Source organism: Tursiops truncatus, chromosome 1, assembly GCF_011762595.2.
Source record: "Tursiops truncatus isolate mTurTru1 chromosome 1, mTurTru1.mat.Y, whole genome shotgun sequence".
Lineage (NCBI taxonomy): Eukaryota > Metazoa > Chordata > Mammalia > Artiodactyla > Delphinidae > Tursiops > Tursiops truncatus.
This window is the reverse complement of record NC_047034.1, coordinates 29,131,054-29,139,799: the sequence shown is the minus strand read 5'-3', so window position 1 is coordinate 29,139,799 and position 8,746 is coordinate 29,131,054. Positions and strand designations below refer to the sequence as shown.

Below are 8,746 nucleotides of genomic sequence, written 5' to 3'. Positions count from 1 at the left end.
TGCATCTTTACTCCTCTCCTGCCCTTAGGTTCTTCAGAGACCTTTTTATTATTAATATTTTTTACATTCCATATATATATATATATATATATATGTGTTAGCATACAGTATTTGTTTTTCTCTTTCTGACTTACTTCACTATGTATGACAGACGCTATGTCCATCCACCTCACTACAAATAACTTAATTTTGTTTCTTTTTATGGCTAAGTAATAATCCATTCTATATATATGCCACATCTTCTTTATCCATTCATCTGTTGATTGACACTTTGGTTGCTTCCATGTCCTGGCTATTGTAAATAAAGCTGCAATGAATATTGTGGTACTTGACTCTTTTTGAATTATGGTTTTCTCAGGGTATATGCCCAGTATTGGGATTGCTGGGTTGTATGGTATTTCTATGTTTAGTTTTTTAAGGAACCTCCATACTGTTCTCCATAGTGGCTGTATCAATTTACATTCCCACCAACAGTGCAAGAGGGTTCCCTTTTCTCCACACTCTCTCCAGCATTTATTTTTGTAGACTTTTTAAATGATGGCTATTCTGACCACTGTGAGGTGATACCTCATTGCAGTTTTGATTTTCTTTGCTCTAATGATTAGTGATGTTGAGCATCTTTTCATGTGTTTGTTGGCAATCTGTATATCTTCTTTGGAGAAATGTCTATTTAGGTCTTCTGCCCAGTTTTGGATTGGGTTGTTTGTGTTTTTGATATTTTGCTGCATGAGCTGCTTGTATATTTTAGAGATTAATCCTTTGTCAGTTGCTTCATGTGCAAATATTTTCTCCCATTCTAAGGTTTGCCTTTTCCTGTTGTTTATGGTTTCCTTAGCTGTGCAAAAGCTTTTAAGTTTCATTTGGTCCTATTTAATTATTTTATTTTTCCATTTTTCTAGAACATGGCTCAAAAAAGATCTTGCTGTGATTTATGTCATAGAATGTTCTGCCTACAGTTTCCTCTAAGAGTTTTATAGTGTTTCGACTTACATTTAGGTCTTTAATCCATTTTGAGTTTACTTTTATTTGTGGTGTTAAGGAGTGTTCTAGTTTCATTCTTCTACATGTAGCTGTCCAATTTTGCCAGCACCACTTATGGAAGAACCTGTCTTTTCTCCATTGTATATCCTTGCCTCCTTTATCAAACATAAGGTGACCATATGTGCGTGGCTTTATCTCTGGGTTTTCTATCCTGTTCCTTTTATCTGTATTTCTGTTTTTGTGCCAGTACCATACTGTCTTGATTACTGTATCTTTGTAGTATAGTTTGAAATCAGAGAGTCTGATTCCTCCAGCTCCATTTTTCATTCTCAAGGTTGCTTTGGCTATTCAGGGTCTTTTGTGTTTCCATACAAATTGTGAAATTTTTTGTTCTAGTTCTGAGAAAAATGCTTGCGGTAGTTTGACTGGGATTGCATTGAATATGTAGATTGCTTTGGGTAGTAGAATCATTTTCACAATGTTGATTCTTCCAATTGAAGAACATGGTATATCTCTCCATCTATTTGTATCATCTTTAATTTCTTTCATCAGTGTCTTATAGTTTTCTCAGTACAGGTCTTTACCTTCTTAGGTAGGTTTATTCCTAGGTATTTTGTTCTTCTTTTGCAATGGTAAATGGGAGTGTTACCTTAATTTCTCTCAGATATTTCATCATTAGTATATAGGAATGCAATAAGTTTCTGTGCATTAATTTTGTATCCTGCTACTTTACCAAATTGATTGATTAGCTCTAGTAGTTTTCTGGTAGCATGTTTAGGTTTCTCTATGTATAATATCGTGTCATCTGCAAACAGTGACAGTTTTACTTCTTTTCCAATTTGGATTCCTTTTATTTCTTTTTTTCTCTGATTGCTGTGGCTAAAACTTCCAAAACTATGTTGAACAATAGTGGTGAGAGTGGGCAAACTTGTCTTGTTCCTGATCTTATTGAAAATGGTTTTAGTTTTTCACCATTAAGAATGAGGTTGGATGTGGGTTAGTCATATATAGCCTTCAATATGTTGATGTAGCTTCCCTCTGTGGCTACTTTCTGGGGGGAGTTATTATAAATGGGTTTTGAATCTTGTTGAAAGCTTTTTCCGCATCTATTGAGATTATCATATATTTTTTATCTTCAATTTGTTAATAAGGTGTATCAGTGATAGATTTGTGTATATTGAAGAATCCTTGCATCCCTGGGATAACCCCACTTGATCGTGGTGTATGATCATTTTAATGTGCTGTTGGATTCTGTTTGCCAGTATTTTGTTGAAGATTCTTGCATCTATGTTCATCAGTGATATTGGCCTATAGTTTTCTTTCTTTGGGACATCTTTGTCTGGTTTTGGTATCAGGGTGATGGTGGCCTTGTAGAATGAGTTTGGGAGTGTTCCTCCGTCTGCTATATTTTGGAAGACCTTGAGAAGGATAGGTGTTAGCTCTTCTCTAAATGTTTGATAGAATTAGCCTTTGAAGCCATCTGGTCCTGGGCTTTTGTTTGTTGGAAGATTTTTAATCACAGTTTCAATTTCATTGCTTGTGATTTGTCTGTTCGTATTTTCTATTTCTTCCTGGTTCAGTCTTGGAAGGTTGTGCATTTCTCAGAATTTGTCCATTTCTTCCAGGTGGTCCATTTTATTGGCATAGAGTTGTTTGTAGTAATCTCTCATGATCCTTTGTATTTCTACAGTGTCAGTTGTTACTTCTCCTTTTTCATTTGTAATTCTGTTGATTTGAGTCATTTTCCTTTTTTTCTTGTTGAGTCTGGCTAATGGTTTATCAATTTTGGTTATCCTCTCAAAGATCCATCTCTTAGTTTTATTGATTTTTGCTATTGTTTCCTTCATTTATTCCTGATCTGGTCTTTATGATTTCTTTCCTTCTGCCACCTTTGGGGTTTTTTTGTTGTTCTTCTTCTTCTTTCTATAATTGCTTCAGGTGTAAGGTTAGGTTATTTCTTTGAGGTTTTTCATGTTTCTTGAGGTAGGATTTTATTGCCATAAACATCCCTCTTAGAGCTGCTTTTGCTGCATCCCATAAGTTGTGGGTCGTCGTGTTTTTTTTGTTATCTGTTTCAAGATATTTTTTGATTTTGTCTTTGATTCCTTCAATGATCTCTTGATTATTTAGTAGTGCATTGTTTGGCCTCCATGTGTTTGTATTTTTTCCAATTTTTTTCCTGTAATTTGTATCTAGTGTCATGACGTTGTTTATTTTAAAGTCTATTTTGTCTGATATGAGAATTGCTACTCCAGCTTTCTTTGATATCCATTTGCGTGGAGTATTTTTTTCTATCCCCTCACTTTCAGTCTGTATGGGTCTACAGTGGGTCTCTTGTTGACAACATGTATATGGGTCTCATTTCTGATCCATTCAGCCAGCCTGTGTCTTTTAATTGGAGCATTTAATCCATTTACATTTAAGGTAATTATAGATATGTACGTTCCTATTACCATTTCCTTAATTGTTTTGGGTTTGTTTTTGTGGGTCTTTTTCTTCTCTTTTGTTTCCCACTTAGATAAGTTTCTTTAGCATTTGTTGTAAAGCTGGTTTGGTGGTGCTGAATTCTCTTATCTTTTGCTTGTCTGTAAAGGTTTTAATTTCTCCGTCGAATCTGAATGAGGTCCTTGCTGTGTAGAGTAATCTTAGTTGTAGGTTTTTCCCTTTCATCACTTTGAATATGTCCTGTCACCCCGTTTTGGCTTGCAGAGTTTCTGCTGAAAGATCAGCTGTTAACCTTATGGGGATTCCCTAGTATGTTATTTGTTGCTTTTCCCTTGTTGCTTTTAATATTGTTTCTTTGTATTTAATTTTTGATAGTTTGATAAATATGTGTTTTGGCATGATTTTCCTTGGATTTATCCTGTATGGGACTCTCTGCTCTTCTTGGACTTGATTGACTATTTCCTTTCCCATATTAGGGAATTTTTCAACTATAATCTCTTCAAATATTTTCTCAGTCCCTTTCTTTTTCTCTTCTTCTCCTGGGACCCCTATAATTCGAATGTTGGTGTAGTTAATATTGTCCCAGAGGTCTCTGAGGCTGTCCTCAATTCTTTTCATTCTTTTTCTTTATTCTGTTCTGTGGTAGTTATTTCCACTATTTTATCTTCCAGGTCACTTATCCATTCTTCTCTCTCAGTTATTCTGCTATTGATTCCTTCTAGAGACTTTTTAATTTCATTTATTGTGGTGTTCATCGTTGTGTGTTTGCTCTTTATTTCTTCTAGGCCCTTGTTAAACATTTCTTGTTTTTTCTCCATTGTATTTCCAAGATTTTGGATCATCTTTACTATCATTACTCTGAATTCTTTTCCAGGAAGACTGACTATTTCCTTTTCATTTGTTTGTTCAGGTGGATTTTTACCTGTTCCTTCATCTGCTGTGTTTTTCTCTGTCACCACATTTTGCTTAACTTACTGTATTTGGAGTCTTCTTTTCGCAGGCTGCAGGTTCATAGTTCCCATTGTTTTCATTGTCTGCCCCCAGTGGGTAATGTTGCTTCAGTGAATTTGTAGGCTTCCTGGTAGAGGGAACTTGTGCCTGTGTTCTGATGGATGAGGCTTGATCTTGTCTTCTTGGTGGACAGTACCATGTCTGGTGTTGTGTTTTGGGGTGTCTCTGAACTTATTATGATTTTAGGCAGCCTCTCTTCTAATGGGTGGGGTGTGTTCCTGTCTTGCTAGTTGTTTTACATGGAGTGCCCAGCACTGGAGATTGCTGGTCATTGAGTGGAGCTGGGTCTTAGCATTGAGACAGAAATCTCTGGGAGAGCTCTCAGCGATTGGTACTATGTTGGGCTAAGAGGTCTCTGCTGGTCCAATTTCCTGAACTCAGCTCTTCCACCTCAGATTCTCAGTCCTGACACCCAGCCAGAGCACCAAGACCTTGTCAGCCTCACAGCTCAGAAGAAAAGTGAGAAAAAATAAGAAAGAATAATAAAATAAATAAAGTTATTTAAATAAAAATTTTAAAAAGTATTATTAAAATAAAAAAATTAAAAATAATAAAAGGAAAATTAAAGAGAACCAAAGCAATAAACAAATCCACCAGTGATAACAAGCACTAAAAACTATACTAAGATAAACATAAAAGTCAGAAACTAGTCAGTCACATAGAGCAAACCCCAATTTTGGGATGATTCGTTGTCTTTTCAGGTATTTCAGAGATGCAGGGTACATCAAGTTGATTGTCACGATTTAATCCGCTGCTCCTGAAGCTGCATGGAGAAATTTCCCTTTCTCTTCTTTGTTCACACAGCTCCTGGGGTTCAGCATTGGATTTGGTGAGTAGGTCGCCCTCTGGTGTCTGTTTTTCACCCAGACAGGAGGGGGTTAAAGCAGTTGTTGATTAGAGGGCTCTGGCTCACTCAGGCTATGGAGAGGGAGGGGTACGGAATGCAGGGCTAACATGTGGTGACAGAGGCTGGTGTGACTTTGCAACAGCCTGAGGCATGCTGTATGTTCTCCTAGGGAAGTTTTCTGGATCACAGGACCCTGACATTGGTGGGCTGCACAGGGTCCCAGGAGGGGAGGTGTGGATAGTGACCTGTGCTTGCACATAGGATTCTTGGTAGCTGCAGCAGCAGCCTTAACATTTCATGCCCGTCTCTGGTGTCTGTGCTGATAGGCGTGGCTCACGCCTGTCTCTGAAGATTGTTTAGGCGATGATCTGAATCTCCTCACCTCACGCACCCTGAAGCAACGGTCTCTTGACTCTTAGGCAGTTCCAGACTTTTTCCCGGACACCCTCCTGGCTAGCTGTGGTGCACTAGCCCCCTTCAGGCTGTGTTCATGCAGCCAACCTCAGTCCTCTCCCTGGGATCTGACCTCTGAAGCCTGAGCCTCAGCTCCCAGTGCCCACTCATCCCAGAAGGTGAGCAGACAAGCCTCTCAGGCTGGTGAGTGCTGGTTGGCATTGACCCTCTGTGCAGGAATCTCTCTGCTTTGCCCTCTGCACTTCTTTTGCTGCCCTCTCCTCCGTGGCTCCAAAGCTTCCCCCGCCCAACCCCTATCTCCTCCAGTGAAGGGGCTTCCTAGTGTGTGGAAACATTTCCTCCTTCACAGCTTCCTCCCAGAGGTGCAGGCCCTATCCCTATTCTTTTGTCTCTGGTTTTTCTTTTGCCCTACTCAGGTACGTGGGGAGTTTCTTGCCTTTTGGGAAGTCTGAGATCTTCTGCCAGTGTTCAGTAGGTGCTCTGTAGGAGTTGTTCCACACGTGGATGTATTTTTGATGTATTTGTGGAGAGGAAGGTGATCTCCACATCTTACTCCTCCACCTTCTTTTTTTTTTTTTTTTAATTTTAACAGTTTTTAATGAAAGTTGTAAACAAGATCACTTCATTCCTGCATCTTCTCAATTGTTTCTTCCTTATATTTGCCCTTTTCCTTCCCTACTTGGCGAGACTTGGCTTTACGTTCGAGGATCTTTTTGCGGTCTTTGTCCAGTTTTAGTCTGGTGATGACCACCTTGCTGGGGTGAATGCCCACGTGGACAGTTGTGCCATTAGCCTTCTCCCGCTGCACTCGTTCAATGTAGATGACATACTTCTTCCTGTAAACCTGGACTACTTTGCCAATTTGCTGCCCTTTGTAGTGCCCTCGTACAACCTGAACTTCATCATCCTTCCGGATGGGCATGGATCGGACATTGTACTTCTGTCTCAGCTCTTTAGAAAGAGGGGAAGACATAATTTTCCTGCGAATGTGGGAAGGCGCATTGAAATGCCTTTTCCGGTTCTTGCTTCGGTCAGAAGTCACAAAGGGATTGAACTTCATTTCGGCCGTTGGCGCTTCAGCGATGGCCACAAAAGGGCCTCCTCCACCTTCTTGAAGGTCCTCTTAGGAATACAGAATTTAAGGGCACAGTGCAAGTGGGTGGGTAGATAGATTTAGTGGTGAGAGCAAGTAGAAATTTTCTTTTGGTTGTTTCTATTTTTCTCAGTGAAGTAGAAAGCAATTTTCTGGCATCAAACTCATCTAAGTGTAGTCCATAGAATAGTAACACCATGACATGTGGGAGCTTATTGAAAATGTACACTCTTAGGCTTTACCTGAGATCTCATGAGTTAGAACATTTATTTTAATAAGAAACCTTAGGTGATTCTTACACCCATTAAAGTTTGAGGAGTACTGGTCTAGAATGGTGTCGCTCAAAACCTTGTTCACACATCACTGCCAGTCTGCTAATAATATATGCCACTGGCCTGCAACAAGATTTGTAAGACAAATGAGAGTACTCATTCAGAATCTTTTGTAGGAATTTGACATTGCTGTGACATTGAATCATGTGATCGCAGGACTCATCTTGAACAGAATGTAGAACACTTTGGGTATTATGGAACTCAAGAGGTAAATCACATGATGCAAGCTATGTCCTAGGTATAGGGCAGTTAAGACCATGTTACAATGTGTGATATTTCAAATTAATTTGCCAGTTTTAAAGTTCCTTAAATGTAGAATCCATTTTTTTTATTGAAAGATAATTTAAATTGAATGATAACTTATAGAGTGAATTGTTCAAACTAATGATGGATTGAAGATAATTTTTAAAATAAACTATTCAGATGCAAGCATCTACAGCAAAATGCAATGAGATATCTCCCTCTTATGATCTGTGATTTTCTGTCCCCCCACTCCATGCTCCACCAAACCCTCTTTCTTACTCCTTAGAGAAAAGAGGGGAGCTCTGTTTGTTGTACAAATGCATCTATATGAGACTGGAAAAGGATGCTTTAGTCTTTGCATCAGATGATGATGTGTGTATATGTACTGAAGTGAGTCTAACATTGATTCACTAAATGGGAATACATAGTAAAGAATTTGGCCTTGGCCAAAGTGAGGTCTGGCCTTTGCTCTTGGCTTTTGGAAGGTAATCTAAGTCATACCTGATAGGAGTGTCTTGTTTAGGCTGGCCACTCTGACAGTCTTAGGGTGGAAGCTGGCTATGCCAGAATGACCAAAACATGTTATTTAGGGTGAGGGATTTGGCGTCATGTGGTATCAGTCTACCTAGAAGTTAAATTGCACCATCTGGAAAATCAATGTTAGTCAATCCTGCCTACATAATAAAGCTCCAATAAAATCTCTGGATGCTCTGGAATTTCAGGTGAGCTTCGCTGGTTGGCAATACTCCATACATATTGTCACACATCAAAGCTGGGAGGGTAACATGTCCTGAGGACAATGGAAGCTTCATGTTTGGAACTCTCCCAGACTCTGCCCCATATATCTCTTCCTTTGGCTGATTTTAATTCATATCTTTTCCATGTAATAAATCATAATTGTGAGTATAATAGCTTTCAAAGAGTTTGGAGAATCCTTCTAACTAATTACGGAAACTGAAGTAGTTTTGGAATGCCCCTGATCTTGCAGTTGGTGTCAGGAGTGAGGGGATTCTGTAAGGACTCTTTCCCCTAATTTGTACTTGGACACTGTCTTAGTTTGCTCAGATTGCCATAAAAAATACTATAGACTGGGTGGCTTAAACAATAGAAATTAATTTTCTTATAGTTCTGGAGGCTGGAAAATCCAAGATCAAAGTGCTGGCCAGTTTGATTCCTGGTGAGAACTCTCTTCCTGATTTGTAGACAGCTACCTTCTCTCTGTGTGCTCACATGATGGAGACAGAGATATCTCTGATGTCTCTCCCTCTTTTATAAAGATACCAGTTTTATTGTATCAGACGACCTCATTAAATCGTGTTAATCACCTCCTTAAAGGCCCTATCTCCAAAACAGTCACATGGAGGCATTAGGAATTCAACA

General features: G+C 39.0%; 1 protein-coding gene across 1 annotated transcript; it reads right to left on the bottom strand.

The window, feature by feature from the left end:
• Positions 1-6,260: 6,260 nt before the first annotated feature.
• LOC109547492 (large ribosomal subunit protein uL24) lies at positions 6,261-6,790 on the bottom strand. The gene has a single exon (XM_019920307.3). The coding sequence runs from the start codon at positions 6,756-6,758 to the stop codon at positions 6,321-6,323; it is 438 nt and encodes a 145-aa protein (XP_019775866.2). The 5' UTR covers positions 6,759-6,790; the 3' UTR covers positions 6,261-6,320.
• Positions 6,791-8,746: the final 1,956 nt, after the last annotated feature.